The sequence below is a fragment of the Acinonyx jubatus genome, chromosome A3, assembly GCF_027475565.1.
Source record: "Acinonyx jubatus isolate Ajub_Pintada_27869175 chromosome A3, VMU_Ajub_asm_v1.0, whole genome shotgun sequence".
Taxonomy (NCBI): Eukaryota; Metazoa; Chordata; class Mammalia; order Carnivora; family Felidae; genus Acinonyx; species Acinonyx jubatus.
The window spans coordinates 98075398-98091671 of record NC_069388.1 but is presented as its reverse complement, the minus strand read 5'-3'; the positions used below and the strand labels follow the sequence as shown (position 1 = coordinate 98091671).

General features: G+C 50.5%; 1 protein-coding gene across 1 annotated transcript; it reads left to right on the top strand.

The window, feature by feature from the left end:
- Nucleotides 1-282: 282 nt before the first annotated feature.
- RETSAT (retinol saturase) lies at nt 283-14156 on the top strand. Its single transcript, XM_027072070.2, has 11 exons — nt 283-700; nt 3707-3889; nt 4231-4472; nt 4830-5031; nt 5501-5698; nt 7676-7795; nt 11487-11625; nt 11843-11952; nt 12033-12199; nt 12413-12572; nt 12827-14156. The coding sequence occupies exons 1-11, from the start codon at nt 508-510 to the stop codon at nt 12958-12960; spliced, it is 1848 nt and encodes a 615-aa protein (XP_026927871.1). The 5' UTR covers nt 283-507; the 3' UTR covers nt 12961-14156.
- Nucleotides 14157-16274: the final 2118 nt, after the last annotated feature.

Below are 16274 nucleotides of genomic sequence, written 5' to 3'. Positions count from 1 at the left end.
AACTGGTAAGCAACTTGCCTGGGGTCATTCGGCGAGCCCTCGGCAGAGCGCGGACCAGAACCCAGGCATCCTGGGTCCCGGGCGGGATTCTCTCTCGGGCCTGCAGCTCCCAGGCTGGTCTAGGTCCGGGACGACCATCTCCACTCCACGCGTCCTCCGCAGAATTGGGGGCTCGCGGGCCGCGGCCAAGGCTCCCGGGCCTTCCCAGTCTCCGTCAGCCCCCGGCCGCCCCTCCCCGCGCATGCGCACGGCGTCCGGGCTCAGCCTCCGGGCCCGGAGCGCCCCGCCTCCCGGCAGCCTGGGAAACTTGGCGCTGCAGGAGTACGAGCCGCCCGGAGGGCCAGTCCGCGCCGGACTCCTGGCTCCTGGCCGGAAAGTTTCTGGCTGATCAAAGGTCGATGTTGCCCCCGCCTCCTGGCCGGGAAGGATAAATACGAGCGGCGGGGGCACTGCAGTACAGGCTGGGGGTCGTGTCTGCGGACCCCGTCCTTGGGCACCGCCGGCGCTATGTGGCTTTCGCTGCTGCTGCTGCTGCTGCTGCTGCTGCTGCTGCTGGTTGTGCCGCTGTTGGCGGTCCTCTGCAAAGGCCACCTGCGGCCGTTCGCAGGCAGCTCCCCGAACCCCTTCTCCGAGGACGTCAGGCGGCCCTCCGCGCCGCTGGTGACCGACAAAGAGGCCAGGAAAAAGGTTCTCAAGCAAGGTCAGCGAGAAGGGCTCCAAGGCTGTACTTGGGCGGCCTCTCAGGTTTGCGTTCCGATTCCAACACGGCGATCCGCTGCCCACCTGGGCCTCAGTTTCCCCATATGTAAAGTGCTGGGAGGGCTTCCTTGAAAGTGGAGGCGCCCCGCTTTCGTGTCTCCTACGGGTGACAGACTTTGCCCAAGCAGGCCCCCAGGCCATAGTGGCCCCACGGGCGGGGGTCCTGTCCTCCGCTTTCTGAGGTCATGGCGATGAAGTTTTGGGGGTGATGGTGGGGTGGTCCTGAGCCTGGGACCAAGAAAAAATTCTTGGTGCAAAAAGGTGATTTTATTAAAGCACAGGGACAGGACCCATGGGCAGGAAGAGCTGCACTGAGGTTGTGACAGTTAACTCATTATATACCCTCAGGTTGGGAGGGGGTCAGGGATAGAGTAAGTCGCTAAGGTATTTTGGAAGCAAGATTTCTAGGACCTTGAGGGGCGAGCTGTTCCTAGGGAAACACCAATTACCGTTTAACAGAACCTCAGTCATGAGAGGTTCTGTTACATCTATACATAGATGTATGTTGGGAGGCCATACGCTTGGAGTATGATTGCCAACATATATTTTGGGGTAATTGAGATAAAGGAAGTAGACTTACAAGATGGGTCCTCAAGGTTGTGACAATGCTAAGCTCAGGTTCTCTTTTGTCCCTAGCAAAGTGCCATCATTGAAACAGCTAAGCTCCGACAGGGAGGTCACTCTACCAATTTCAAGGACTCGTCAATGGGCTGCAGGCAGTAAGGGAATTTAATTTTTCATTTGCCTTAGTTTCCCACATCACCATGGCAAGCACTTAAACCCTTTTCCTTTGTTCTTGGGTAGCCAGGAGTGTCCAAGGATTATCACACAGATCCCACCTGGGGTTGGGTGTGTGTGTGGCGGGGGGGGGGGGGGGGTACTAGATTGTGTTTTGCCCCTCAGCCTGCCTCATGCTCCCTCACCAATGGCATAGCCAGGAACAGGTCCACAACCCGCAGGATAGACAAGAAGAGACCTTTCCCCCACTTGGTTATAAGACCTTAACTTTTCCCCTTACTCTCCCCCATGGTTCAAGGGCATGGAGGAGCTGCACATCTCTTCCAACCTGTGTGGGAAATTGTATTTCGCCCATCAAGTGATTTGAGTGGCTATGCCTCGTCCCAACTCTTATGGTTGGTTCTAAAACTTTGGGAGAGGCTCAACAGGGTGCCTCAGGCTGAGAGCTGCTCTTTGGTCAACCAGAGTATCTCCACTATCATCTTTAGAACATACTTTGGGGTTCCTCATAAGGTTTAAAGAAAGGGTTGTGCTGCTTTAAGAAAAAAAAGTTAGATCTCCTCTTTGATCTCCAAGATCCCTCCCACTTGTAAATTTTAGAATTCTGTGTGATACATCTTGTGACACAGGCAGAGACGATACTGTTTTAAGTGGAAAGACTGTTAGTCTGAACTTCTGAGATGAGGGTTTTAGCTTGGATTCTGTCATTAATTTACTGCATAGCCATTATTAGCAAATTACTCCACTTCTCTCGGGTTGGTCTAGAAGTGAGATGACTGGGGCACCTGGATGGCTCAGTTGGTTGAGCATCTGACTTCAGCTCAGGTCATGATCTCACAGTCTGTGAGTTAAAGCCCCACGTCGGGCTCTGTGCTGTCAGTTCAGAGCCTGGAGCCTGCTTCAGATTCTGTGTCTCCCTCTCTCTCTGCCCCTCTCTCGCCCACTCTCTCTCTATCAAAAAATGAATAAACATTAAAAAAAATTAAAAAAAAATAAAAATGAGATGACTGATGTAACTTTTTCCAGCCAGGTTGTGTGATCTATTAGTGGATCATGAACTGGATTTAGTAGGTTGTATTTCAAAATGTAGTAGAACAGAAAATATCAGAGTCATCATACATAGTTCTGTAATACTTCTATTTCAGTTATTGTGAAACTTCAACTCCCGTTATTTAGATTATATACTTATTTATATTTTGAATTGTGATATAAAATGTGTTTTTCACTAGACTTTTTTCTTTTTTTCTTCTTTTTTTAATGTTTATTTTTGAGAGAGAGAGAGACAGAGTGTGAGCAGGGGAGGGGCAGAGACAGAGGGAGACACAGAATCCGAAGCAGGCTCCAGGCTCTGAGCTGTCAGCCCAGAGCCCGACGCGGGGCTCGAACTCAGGGACTGCGAGATCATGACCTGAGCTGAAGTCGAGCACTTAACCGACTGAGCTACCCAGGCGCCCTAGACGTTTTTCTAAAAATGTTTGAAAAGTTAAAAGTTTCCCAAGTTCTCTTGCAGCTTGGAAAAATTCCAAATCTCAGTTCAAGAATGATCTTTAAAGAACAGATCACGTGTTGAAGTGCCCACGTGGCACCATGTGCTGTCCTTTTATCTTGCTTAGGTGCTGATCCCTTAGTTCTGCCTCCAGACTTCTCTGATATGAAAGGGTGGTGCAATGATTTCTCAGCTCTGTCCTGCTCAAGCCTCTGCTTCAGGATCTTGAAGAACCATCATAGGACCAGGCTGTTCCACTGGTGCCTAAAGACCCTGTATTTTTCAAAGATAACCGACTTATGAATGGACAATTCCAAGAGCCACAGTCTGCCCACAGCACTCTCCTGTGTCCCCCGTTTCCTTGTTTCTTTCTTCCCTAGCTCTCTATCTGCACTTAAGTTTCTCAGCCTGTACTATTATTGTCAGCTTTCTGTTTCTGTTTGTGTTTGTTTTCTTTAAAGTAGGTAAAATCCTCAGGTACATATTGGTTTTAGTTCAATCGGCTCCAGTAAGACCAAATCACTGTCTTTAATCTGCCTGGCTGGTCCTGAGTATTTCCCAGGTGCAATGTTTGAGATATTTTAGTCGGTTGCTCCATGCCAAACTGCACTGGAGTTTTCTTGCATTGTATAAGCTAGCAGAGCCTTCCTTGGTTTCCGTGTCTTTGCTCTTTTGCTGCCCCTGCCTGAGAAGCTCACCCTCCAACTCTTCCCTCTGCTGCAGCTTTCTCAGTCAGCCGAGTGCCAAAGAAGCTGGATGCAGTGGTGATCGGCAGTGGCTTTGGGGGCCTGGCTGCAGCTGCGATTCTAGCCAAAGCCGGCAAGCGAGTTCTGGTACTGGAACAACATACCAAGGCAGGAGGCTGTTGTCATACTTTTGGAAAGAATGGCCTGGAATTTGACACAGGTAAGGCTTGTGTGGGAAGGGGTTGGGAACATGGCTGTATCTTTAGGAGGCTTGGAGCAGCCACTGTGGGATGACACTGGACGTTTCTGTTGTTCTGGAGGCCCCAGCTTCTCTCTGGGCACCACTTTCTTTGTCTGACAGCCATCACCGCGGGGAGCTGAACTGGGTAGAGATCTGGTGGTTTCTGCTGCAGCACCTCCCCACAGAAAGTTGTGGGTAGCACTCCCCGGGCACGGACTCAGCCATGCAGGACTACCTCTTTCATTTCACTTCTTTTATCTACCGTTCCAGGGATCAGCTCCCTTATCCCTATGACACCTTGTTCTTCTGTCTCCCAACAGGAATCCATTATGTCGGGCACATGCAAGAGGGCAAGAGTAGCCGTCTTATCCTGGACCAGATCACTGAGGGGCAGCTGGAATGGGTCGCCTTGTCTTCTCCGTTTGACATCATGGTACTAGAAGGACCCAATGGCCGAAAAGAGTTCCCCATGTACAGTGGGAAGAAAGCTTACATTCAGGGCCTCAAGGAGAAGTTTCCCCAGGAGGAAGCTGCCATTGACAAATATATAAAGCTGGTTAAGGTAACATGGATGTGCTGAGGACCCCCCCACCCCCACCCCCCGTTTATTCCCGACAAGGCTGACCTTCACTAGTGCAGTGACCGGTGGGCGAGGCAGAAAGGGAGGACCGGTCAAGTCTGCCCTGAACTTAGCCCTACCCTAGTTGGCCTCTGCCCAAATATATTCAGAAAATATATTTATATTCAGAAAAGGACTCATCTGAATGTGGAATGGGAAAAATTCACAGAGTACAGATTTTTAAAAATCCAAGTTCGGCCAGGGCTAAATGTTGCTGGGCCCCGGTGCTGGGCTGGTACGCAGGCCATTGGAATGGTGATTCCGTTACAGTGGCTCCTCGCTGCTTATTTTTTTTCTCAGGCGGTGTCCCATGGAGTTGTCCTGGCCATCTTGTTGAAGACCCTCCCATTGCGCATAGCTCAGGTCCTCAGCAAGTGGGGGCTGCTCACCCATTTCTCTGCCTTTCTTCGTGCTTCCACCCAGAGCCTGGATGAGGTCCTGCAGCAGCTGCCGGCCTCCCCGGAGCTCCGGGCGGTGCTCAGCTACATCTTCCCCACTTACGGTGGGTACTGGCCTGGAGTTCTGGGCGGCTCCTGGAGGAGGAGGTGTTGCCCTCTTGGCTCTCAATCTTTCTTCCTGAACCTGCCTGACTGACTGAAGTGGAGCAGGATAAACCCAAGGCCCTCTGGAGCTCTTGGGTGAGAAGTCTGCCCACCTACCTGCTGGACTCCCTGGCACACATTCCCTGCGCCATGCCCTGGATGCTTTTCCTTTTCAGCCAACCGTGTCCTCCCTCGTCTCAGCAGCATGTCACTTTGAGGGAGGACATTCCCACTGGCCCCCGGATCTGTAAGGTACCCTGTGTTTGGATGGCAATAGATAGGCCCTCTGGCTGCCCTTAGCCCTGGGGATCATTTGGATCCTGGGGTGGGCAGACCGAGGCTTGCGTGCTTTTTGACAGGAATCTGTCTTCCTCTTTAAATGCTGCTGCCGCCTGCTCTTGCCTCATCGCCCCTTCCTTCCTTCTGTAGGTGTGACCCCCAGGCACAGTGCCTTCTCCATGCACGCTCTGGTGATGAACCACTACATGGAAGGGGCCTTTTATCCCCGAGGGGGTACCAGTGAGATCGCTTTCCACACCATCCCTGTGATTCAGCGGGCCGGGGGCGCTGTCCTGACCAGTGCTACTGTGCAGAGTGTGTTGCTGGACTCCACTGGGAAAGCCTGTGGTGAGAGCCCCTCATCGTGCTTCATGGCTCCTGGGCTGGGGTGGGAGAGAAGTGGGGTGCAGAGAGAAACAAGCACAAGGTATAGAAAAACCGACCTCTTCACGGGGAGTTCAGGGCCAAAATTGCCCAGAGCAGGGGCTCAGGGAAAGCGATTAGAAAGGACGCAGGAAGGATAAAGGATTGCATGGTCCCCAAAGACCAGTATTTGATCATTTATTCCATAGGCAAAAATAGGGATCCAGCAATCCAAGATCCCCTTGAATGTAGGGGCTGTGTCTTTTTTTTTTTTTTTAAGTTTATTTATTTTGAGAGAGAGAGAGAGAGAGAGAGACAGAGACAGAGCACACCAATAGGGGAGGGGCAGAGAGAGACGGAGAGGAAGAGAACCCAAGCAGGCTGTGCACCACCAGCACAGAGCCTGACGTGGAGCTCGAACCCACAAACTGTGAGATCATGACCTGAGCCAAAGTCAAGAGCCAGATGCTTAACTGACTGAGCCATCCGGGCGCCCTGGGGGCTGTGTCTTTATGCCTCTAGATCTTAGCACATAATAGAGGCTCCATACATGTTTGTTTAGTGATTGGTGGGATGAATAAATAACCTGGGCACTTGAAAGGGCATTGTGGAGGCCAGCGAGATGCTCTGCCCTCAACCTGTAAATGGCAGAGTGGAGCCTAGAATCTCGTTATCCTGGCTCCGGTCTTTACTGCCACCTGCCCAGAGCATCAGAATTCCACCGTGGATGAATTCTGTGAGGAGAGGGTGTGTGCAGGGAAGGACTCTGGTAAACAGAACAGGCCATCCATGATTAGGGGGTGCTTAAAGAAACATCAGGGAAGGAGACAGAGAGAGACCTGAAAGAAGAGGGCTGGTGTGATAGTGAATTCACCAGAGAAGTCTTTCAAGGAGGAGGTGTGTGGATGGCCCACTGCACAAAAAAATCAAGGGAGAAAAGGTCATCAGCGATCTCTGAGAATACATTTGTAGAAGAGACTAGGAAGTTGCTGGGTGAGACCGGAGAGGTGGTTGGTTGTGTGAGATTTTTCTCTGATGTCCACAAGCAAGTTCTTCTTCCAGCCAGAAGAGGTCCTTGAAGCAAGGTGGGTTTATCAGTTCAATTAAATTCAGTTCAGAATATTACTCGTATTTTTCAGGTGCTAGGTGATAAAAGATGGAGATAAAAAGATGAGATGGCTATAAAGAAAATCTGTAATTCAAGAAGTTTCTAATCATAGGGAAGATCATTGAGATGTAAAGTGTCATACGAAGGTACAGACTAAGGATGGAGGAAGGAGGGCAGAGGTGCTTGAGGCAGGTCATAAAGGGTGAGAAGAAGCTAGCTCGAGCTTTTGGAATGTTCCAGGCAGGGGGAACAGAATGTGCGAAGGCACGGATGCATGAAAGAGCTGACTATTTTTAGGCATCTGGAAGTAGGTTGAACCCAAAAATGCTACTGTTTTTATAGGTCAAAGTGGTTGACTATCAGCTGTTTGATATGGTGCCACCTAATAGTTTAGTGCGTGTGGCCAGAGACAAGGCTGGAGACACAGAAGGGACCAGATCTTGGAAGGCTGGTACAAGACTTTGGAGTTTATCTTACAGAGGTTGTGGTGTCATTGGAGGGTCTCAGAGTATTTTGGAAATAGAAGTCTGGCAGCAGTGAAGAAGGGCCTGGGATTCCAGTGGAAGGGCTTCAGCCCATGAGCTTTGTCATGGTTAGTGTGGAGGTTTGGCTACAGAAAAGGGTGCCCACATGGCGTGGGGAGAGAGCCAGGGAAGGTAAGTGCACAAGTGACTGTGGGGTTAGGCGGAGAATGCTTGAGGATGTTTCACTTGCTTTGCAGTTTTGCCTGGAGCCTGCCTGCCTGACCATAGCTGGGCTGGATGCCCAGGTCTAAGAAGATAAAGTGTAGGCTGGGAGAGATCTGTGTAAAACCTGGAGTGCAAAGAACCTCAGCCAAGCTCTTGTGCCTGCAGGTGTCACTGTGAAGAAGGGTCAGGAGCTGGTGAACATCTATTGCCCCATCGTGATCTCCGACGCAGGACTCTTCAATACCTACAAGTACCTACTGCCAGAGAATGCCCGCTGTCTGCCAGGTAAAAGACTGGGCTACTTTGCTCTGCGAAGCTCCTAGCAGTGCCCCCTCTGGGGCTAGCCTGCCCAGCCAGGCTGGTGTTCTTGCTCCTCTTGACTGCCCTGTGACTGTCCTTAAGCAGAACAGGTGAGCACGAGCACACCATCTCTAGCATCTGTTCCCAGCAAGACCTCTGTGTTTAGGGGTTGGGAAGCAGCTTTCTTTGTATTGAATCACCCCCACAGACCCCTCGGTCCTTATCTCTCATTCCGTCCTTGGCATATTTACCCCTTATCCCCTATAACCTCACCCACTTTGCCCTCTTCTCTTTCAAGTCTGTTGCCTGTTTTCAGCTTCCCCAGATCTTAGAGCTAATAGTTCATGATGGTGGGTAGCGTCCTAAAGGAACGCTGCTTGGGTTTGTGGTTTGAATCCTACTTTTTCCCCTGAATTCTTCACTTACTTTGAGTGGGAAAGCCTGGTCTGACGTCAGTTAAGGAAGCTAAGGCCGGCATGGAGAAGAAAGTCTTGCTATAATTGTTGTGTGCTTTATTTGGGACCCAAGGTTCTATTTTTTTTTTTTTTACCTCTTTCAAGAACCAGCTACTTGCTGGGGCTGAAGCTGCGGGAGTACCCTTCTGGCTTTCTTCTGTCCCTTGAGCTCTGGGCTTGTGCTTGAAATCTGTGGCCTGGACAGAAATAACCCTCAATGCAGTCTTCTCTTCTAATAGGCTGTGTCCAAACATAATAAAAGCCTGGTTTTGGGGGGGTGAGGGGAAGTAGGCTTATCTGTGGGTGAGCCCTTCCTCGGTAAGTCTGTGTGAGAGGCTTTACCTTTGTCGTGGCACGTGATCCTCACTGCCACCTGGGAGACAGATGTCATCATCCTGATGTTTATGGGGCCGGAGGAGAAGTGAGACCCATACGGGTGAAGTGACTTCCCAAGGCCACCCGGGTGAAAGCAGCAAAGCTGAGATGAGAACACTGGTGGTTCTGACTTGAAAGCCTGGGTCCTTGGCCCCGTCCCGACTGAGAAATGTGGAGCTTCACTCAGCTGGGCCTCAACTGGCGTCTGTTGCCAGAGAAGGCCTGTCCTCCCTCACACTGTGTGGGGTGTGGCAGACTGGCCGGTGGCAGGGCAGCTGGCAGACTTTGCGTTTGGTACTTCCTGCCTCCCTGCCTCCCAGGACCCCTGAACCCTGGCTCTGATGGGTCCCAGTGCCCCTCCTCCTGCCTGCCTCCTCCCCAGGGCGCCCTGTCAGGAGTTACAAGTTTAGCTTGCCCTCCCTTCTCTAGTTACAGTGTTTACTGCTTTTGTGTATCTAATCTAATGGCACAAGCCCCACCTGGCTGAAAAACCATTTGCCCCCTTAGGAGGAACAGTTGGATGTTGCCTCAGATGAATCCCCGTTTGAGAGCGTTTCAGGCAGTGGCAGCCAAGATGCTTAACTCAGGAGACCCCCAGGTGCTGGGACTCCTTTGTTTCCACCTGCTTTGGGGGTGGGGGTTCTCATAGGTCTATCTACCTCTCAGAGTTGAGAACCAGATGTCTGGTGGCCTTTGGGGCAGGCAGTGCTGGCTGGAGTCGTGTGGAGGTGGGGTGGTCAGGCAGAGGGAGCCTCTGTGAATAGGAGCACTTTTCTTAAGTCCACTGCTGGGCCTTCAGGAGGTTCCTGGGGATGGTTTGGAGAGGAAGTTGTTTGAGTGGGGAAGACTCATCGGACAGTATCAATAAGGGAAGCTGAGGCTGGCATGGAGAAAAAAGCCTGGATATAATTGTGTGCCTTATTTGGGACCCAAGGTTCTATTTTTCTGCCAGGTATGGATCCCATCCTTCTAGTTGGAGAAAAAGGGAAAGGAAGGGCTAGGTGGGGTAGTTACTGTTCTTAAGGGCCTCTGGAGACCTAGATGGTTTCACTCCTGGGCCCCCTGTTTTCTCCATGATCACCCCCATCCCACCTGGAGAGGGGGAGCCGGCAGTGAGATGAGCCCCAGATGCTGGAACCCGGGTGAGAAGGTGCTCCTACGGCCCCAGGGCAGCCCGCCATCCCTCCCTGTGGCGGTGGAAACCCACATTCCCCTTCTGTCCTGATTGCGCCCCCATGGCCCAGTGGTCTGTCAGTCTCTTACTTGTGGTCCTACTGGAATTGCTATCCCGCCTCCTTTCACTCTCAAAAGCCTGTTTTGGATGATAAATCCTATGGTCACCCTACACATAGCACTCAGCTCTTTGTAGCCTCTATTAGGAAAGCCAGCTTCTTTCAGGAAAGCCTCTTTTCCAGGAGACAGGCATCATATCTGATTCCTTATAGTGTCCCCAAAGCCTAGCAGAGGATTCAGCACATTTTAGGTCCTCAACAAGTACTTGTTTAACAAATTAGGCACAGTAGCCAGTGGCCCAGTTACCCCTCAGGCAGGTGGTGGTCCTGGGAATGGGAACAAAGGTAAGACTTTGTGGGAGCCATTTCCAGAAGGCTGGTCTGGGGTCATTTGTTGAGAGGTGGGGGAGCCCAGCTGCTTAGCTCCAGGGGACATCAGATGGCTCTCACAGAGGCTCTTGCCTGCTTCCACAGTGCTCTTCCCTCCTCCCCTACCTGAACCTAAAATGCCAGCTGGCAGGAACGGTGTTGGCATTTGTTCATCTGCGTTGCTTACCATTTTGAAGTCTTGTTCAGCCTGTTCAGCACACTAGGAATTATGTATATTTGCTCATTGGATGGCTTGTATTCTTTTTTAATGCTTTTTTTATTTTGAAATCTTCATTTTGTTGTTGTTTTAATGGTGAATCTGGTTGTTCCTTTATAGTTACTATTTGAACACCTATTTCAGGAGGGGTGGTATTTTTAAAAATTGTTTTTAACATTTATTTTATTTTTCAGAGACAGAGGGAGAGTGTGAGCAGGGGAGGGGCAGAGAGAAGGCGACACAGAATCCAAAGCAGGCTCCAGGCTTGAGCTGTCAGCACAGAGCCTGACGTGGGGCTTGAACCCACGAACTGTGAGATCATGACCTGAGCCGAAGTCAGACACTCAACTGAGCTAGCCAGGCGCCCCTACATTTTCTTTTTTTTAATGCTTATTTTAAGGGAGGGAGAGAGAGAGAGAGAGAGAGAGCGCGAGCGCACGTGCAGGAGAGGGGCAGAAAGAGAGGGAGACACAGAATCCAAAGCAGGCTCCAGGCTCTGAGCTGTCAGGACAGTGCCCGACACGGGGCTCAAACTCACAAACCGTGAGATCATGACCTGAGCCGAAGTCAGATGCTTAACCAGCTGAGTCACCCAGGTGCCCCTAGATGGCTTGTATTCAATGTAATATGGAAATCAAGGCTTATAACAAACTACTGTTCGTACGTATGGTCTGTATAGTGTGGAGCCCAGTAATCTGCTCATAACTTAAAGCCAATAGGGAAGATTGCAGGCACTGAGCCAGCTTAGAGAAGCTGGGCCTCCTGGGCCTTCAAGGGGGCTTAGAGCAGAAGTGGGGGGTGGGCAGAGGAGTGGGAGCCCGGGGTGTGTTCTTACCAGGCAGAAGACAGAGAAGAGCAGGCCCTGTCAACACTGTTATTTTAGTGTTAAAACAAGAGTTGTGAAGATGGCCAGGTGCTAGGCTGGTCGCCGAGGGTGAGGCTGCAGATAAAGCAAGCAAGTTCTTCCGGGCAGGGAGCGGCTCCCCCTGCCGGCTGTGTTCACATGGCCCTCACCTCCACTTCGGCAGGTGTGAGGCAGCAGCTGGAGATGGTGCGGCCTGGCTTGAGCGCCTTCTGGGTTTTCATTGGCCTACGAGGCACCAAGGAGGACTTGGGGCTGCAGTCCACCAACTACTTTGTGTATTTTGACACAGACTTCGACAAGGCGTAAGGCGTGTGTGTGCATGTGGGGGGGGGGGGTGTCAGCTGGGGCCCACAGCCCATGGGGCTCTTGCCTCCTCCTCTGACGCTGGAGAATCCGCAGCAGTTACGGAGTGGGCCTCGGCTTCATCCCTGTGGGGGGTCCCGGGGGCTGGCCTGTCCTTGGGGCAGTGGCAGTGAGGAGCCAAGGCCTGGCATCGGCAGCCACAGCCCTCGCCCTCAGGATGGAGCACTACGTCTCGATGCCCAGGGAAAAGGCTGCAGAGCACTTGCCCGTCCTCTTCATTGCCACCTCCTCAGCCAAGGATCCCACTTGGGAGGACCGGTTCCCAGGTGGGCCTTTCGGTCAGGGGCGGCACGGGGGCCGGAGCAGGGAAGGGGCCTGGCATTAGTAACCCCAGCTGTGTCCCCAGACCGGTCCACGATGATCGTACTGGTGCCCACCTGCTATGAGTGGTTTGAAGAGTGGCAGGAGAAGGCAGAGGGAAAGCGGAACAGCGACTATGAAACACTCAAAAACTCCTTTGTTGAAGCCTCTATGTCGGTTGTCATGAGGCTGTTCCCACAGCTGGAGGGGAAGGTAGGCGGGCAGACCATGTGGTAGTGACAACATACCTCTCAGTGCCATTTCTGCTCTTTCTTTTGGGGAGGGAAATAAAAGCCCTGAAATAACTAAGCTCCAGGGAAGGGCAGGGAACCCATGCAGGCATACAGTTCAGTTGAGAACAGAAAAGGGAGGAAACGAGGATCTCACAAGGCCCCACTCCCACTCTGCTGCCTTTTGTCTCCTCAGGTGGAGAGTGTGGTTGGAGGGTCCCCACTGACCTACCAGTTCTATCTGGCTGCTCCCTGGGGTGCCTGCTATGGGGCCAACCATGACCTGGACCGCCTACATCCTCATGTGATGACCTCCATGAGGGCCCAAAGCCCCATTCCCAACCTCTTCTTGACAGGTACACTGCCCCATTTCTCTAGGGCCTACAACCCCAGGCCTCCCGGTCACCCAAAGTACTCTGTTCTGTCTGCAGATCCTACTGTCCCCTGCAGCCTTCCACATTGGGATGGGCTACCCCAGCAGGCTATGGACCCTGGTCCTGATGTAAAGCCATCCGTGGGTGGCCTAGCTTGGAGGGTGAACATGAGAGCCTTTGCTCCCTGTCCCCCCGCTTGGGGAAGATGCTCATGGGCCTGTGCTCTTGTCTCCTAGGCCAGGATGTCTTCACCTGTGGGTTGGTGGGGGCCTTGCAAGGGGCCCTACTATGCAGCAGCACCATCCTGAAGCGGAACTTGTACCTAGACCTTAAGAATCTCAATTCAAGGATCCAGGCTCAGAAGAATTAGTCCAGAGTGGAGTCTGAGGAATTTGGCTGGTGCTATGGCACAGCCCTGGATTTAGCCATAATGTCTTCCTGTACTCGTTCTTTCCTCACATAAGGCACTCTAATCTGTTTTTGATTTCTGAAGAGGTCTGACACATAGGTCACAATTCTTCAATCACAGTTCTCAAGTTGCACCTCTTCCAGCTGGGCAGGTGATTGCTCAGAGCTAACACTGCTATCCCTGGTAAAAGGCCCGGGGTGGCCCAGTGACTTGGGCAGCCTGTTTGGTCAAGCAGTGCTTTGCACACTGCGCTCCCATCGCCTCCCAACCCAGAAGAGTCCAACTGAATATTCTTTTGGTCAGGTGGACAGAACCCTCCGTAGTCTTGGTCAGCTGAAGCAGATTGGGCCAGATGTCCTGAGACTTCTCTTCATTCTCCTTGCTGCACCAAAGGAGTTCCATACTGCTGTTGGAAAAGGGTGCCTAGAGAGGTTTTTGTCAAAACCTGGGCATGGTTTTGGTTGTAGTTCCGTGGGTTCAGAGGCCCCCAGAGAGCCCGTTTTTGTTGGTTCCAGTGGCTCTTTCAGAGGGTGGGGAAACACCTAGGGTAGTCTCAATGTGGTTGTGGGAGTTGGGGGTAAAGACGTTAGCGAAGTATATATTGAAATATCCAATTCACATGCAGCCAGGCCCTAGGTTTGTCTTCCTTATTTTCACGGTAACATTGGGTCTCCACTGGGTCAGCACCAAGATACCCTCATGGAGCTCAGTACTTGAGCCTCAAAAGTTTATCTTCCAAAAATCCACAGCAAAAAGTGATGTTAGCAGTTACAACACTGGACTGGAAAGATGAGTTCATGGGGGTTGAAGCAGACTGAAAGAACGTTCCAGGCCAAGGTTACAGCAGATGACAACCACAGAGGTAACTGATTGTAAGACAAATAACCCAGCCACCTCCTAGACCTAGAACATGGGCTGCCTGGCAGGGAGGAGTGGGGCTGGAAATCAGTCAGGATCAGAATGTGGAAAGCTACGTAACGAGTGTACAAAGGTCAGGGATGGTGTTCCCATTTATTGGTACATACGGGGGGGACTGGATGGAAAGGTGAACAAAGGCTGAAGTTTTTTTTTTTTTTAATGACCTTTCACTTGTATTAGGCCTTATTTCTATCAATTTGATTGCCATTTTAATAAATTTAATGTTTTTATAGCTTTAATATTTGAAATTTATTTTGGTTTCTGTGCAGTGATACAAAACTACATTGAAACGGCATTCAGAGAAGCTCAGGAAAACATTACGTACTGAAAAATACTTATCATTAGACCAAATAAGCTTTAAAAAAATAAAATTAAGTAATCATATAGTTAAGTTAAAAAAGCTGAAAATATAAAACATTGCAAAAACAGTGGCACTCTACTAATCCGGTAAACAAAAAAGGGAGACAACTTCAACAATCATTTATTTAACATGAGAAACTTCTGAATTAAAGGAATATCTAAGTGTGAGGAGGCTGCTTTTGTTGGCAGCTTGTAGCTACACAGCTCAGACCCAACACTATTACGGAGGAGTTTCTCAACTGGGACATTTAGGAAATTCACAGGTGTCTTGAAGAACTAGGTGAGTTGAGATTCTGTCTTGCTCTGGATGAATAGTTAAATGGAACCTGGAAATCTTCCCAGGATTCTTCCTTAAGCAAGGCAATGTCAAAGGCAACCTTCTCAGCAAGACTTTTCAGAAAACAGCTGGAAGAACACCAGGATCTGGTGTCTGGTGTACAAGATACTCTCTTCCCCGTTCAAGTGATTCAGAACACGTGCGAAGCGTGCTAGCTTTCATCACACATACATAACAGCATTATGTATCAAGTTACCTTGTAAAAACAAGAAGCAGGCTTCCTTTTTTGATTTAGATGACATGAAGTAGAGAGAAAAATGAGAATCACCATCAGGGGAATTCTAGAGGTTTATAATTCTATCACCAAACGTTTCATTAAAAGCCATTATGGGAAAAGAAACGTCAGCATACATATAGCTCATTGTCAGGTCTTTCCGAGTTGTTGTAGCCTTTCTAGATAGACTGGCCTTCGTTCCCCCAGAGTCCAGAAGAGCATCTTTAAATAATTCTACTCAGTAATCTGTAGCAAGAAACGAAACCCCTCTACTGACATCCATGACTGAAACACAGATTCCTCCTACTAGAAATCAATTTTCAACCAAAGGCTGGGGCAGGAAAGACATAGCTGTCTAGATAGCGGTGCTTCTCGTGGCTCCAGGGACTTCCCTGCCCACCCCTACCCTTCCCCCACCCCCCCCCGGCGCCCCCACCCCCCCCCCGCGCCCCCACCTTGAGAGATGCCTCAAGCCAGCTCACCCTCATCCACACCACCTCTAGAAAAACATGCTATCAATAGTTTATCTTCAAAAGGACAACTACTGAGAAAAGTTTTCCGCTGGTGTCAGAAAGTTCCTTCAGTGTAATTTCTACAGTGAAGCTTAAATTCTATTGTACTCTTTTAGCACAAGAAACGATACTTCTCAGATGCTCAAAAATGGAACTATGCGGACTCCACAGAATCCTTCTGCATCCACTTGGTGCCAACCCTCTTGGTTCCTGAAACCAATCTTTCTGCTCACCCTCCTTACAAGCAAAGTCTATCAGTAAGGGACAGCAACCAGTAGCCAGGAAGAGCTGTATGAGACGTCAGGTAAGTCACATTCAGACGTCCTGAACAAGGAAAATGTCTCTGCAAGAAGACAGTGAACTCCTGAAGTACCTAGGGGATGTCACTACACTAGGCAGCTATGCAGGTGGTGCCAAGGGCACTCCTGCAAGTAGCTTCGTTTTGGGGAGGAGAGACCAGATACAGACATCAGATAAGTCTGCTCTTTTTTGCTGGAGTTACAAAATTTGTGATTGGCATTATTAAGAGTTATTAGAATAGAATGGAAAGAGCCAACAATCACGTGGTGGAGTAGGTAAGAAGGTGCATGGAAAAACCTGAGCTGGGGCCTGAAGAAACATCTGGGGAGGCAAGTGAAAGAAGAGAAAGGAGTGTGCCCTGACTGCAGAACCACGGAAGCCAGGGAATGGAGGGCACAGCAACAACAAAAAGGCACAGAGGCCTAGATGAGCCTGACAAGAGGAGCCTTTGGCCTGGGCAGGATGCAGAGAAAACCTGGCAAGAAAGTGCCCATCTGCAGAGTCCTGAACACTACAGTCTATAAAGCTAGATTCTCTAAGCCATGAGAGGTAGACAGAAGCTTTAGATCAGGGCAAGGATTTTGGAAAGATCAATCTGTACATGACAGAAGATGGACAGGAGAACCAGTTAGGA

Bases quoted from the DNA above. Each gene is read 5' to 3' on its own strand.
- RETSAT (XM_027072070.2), top strand. From the start codon at position 508: ATGTGGCTTTCGCTGCTGCTGCTGCTGCTGCTGCTGCTGCTGCTGCTG. The intron at 701-3,706 runs GTCAGCGAGAAG...CCTCTGCTGCAG, and splicing joins GAAAAAGGTTCTCAAGCAAG to CTTTCTCAGTCAGCCGAGTG. The intron at 5,032-5,500 runs GTGGGTACTGGC...TTCCTTCTGTAG, and splicing joins CTACATCTTCCCCACTTACG to GTGTGACCCCCAGGCACAGT.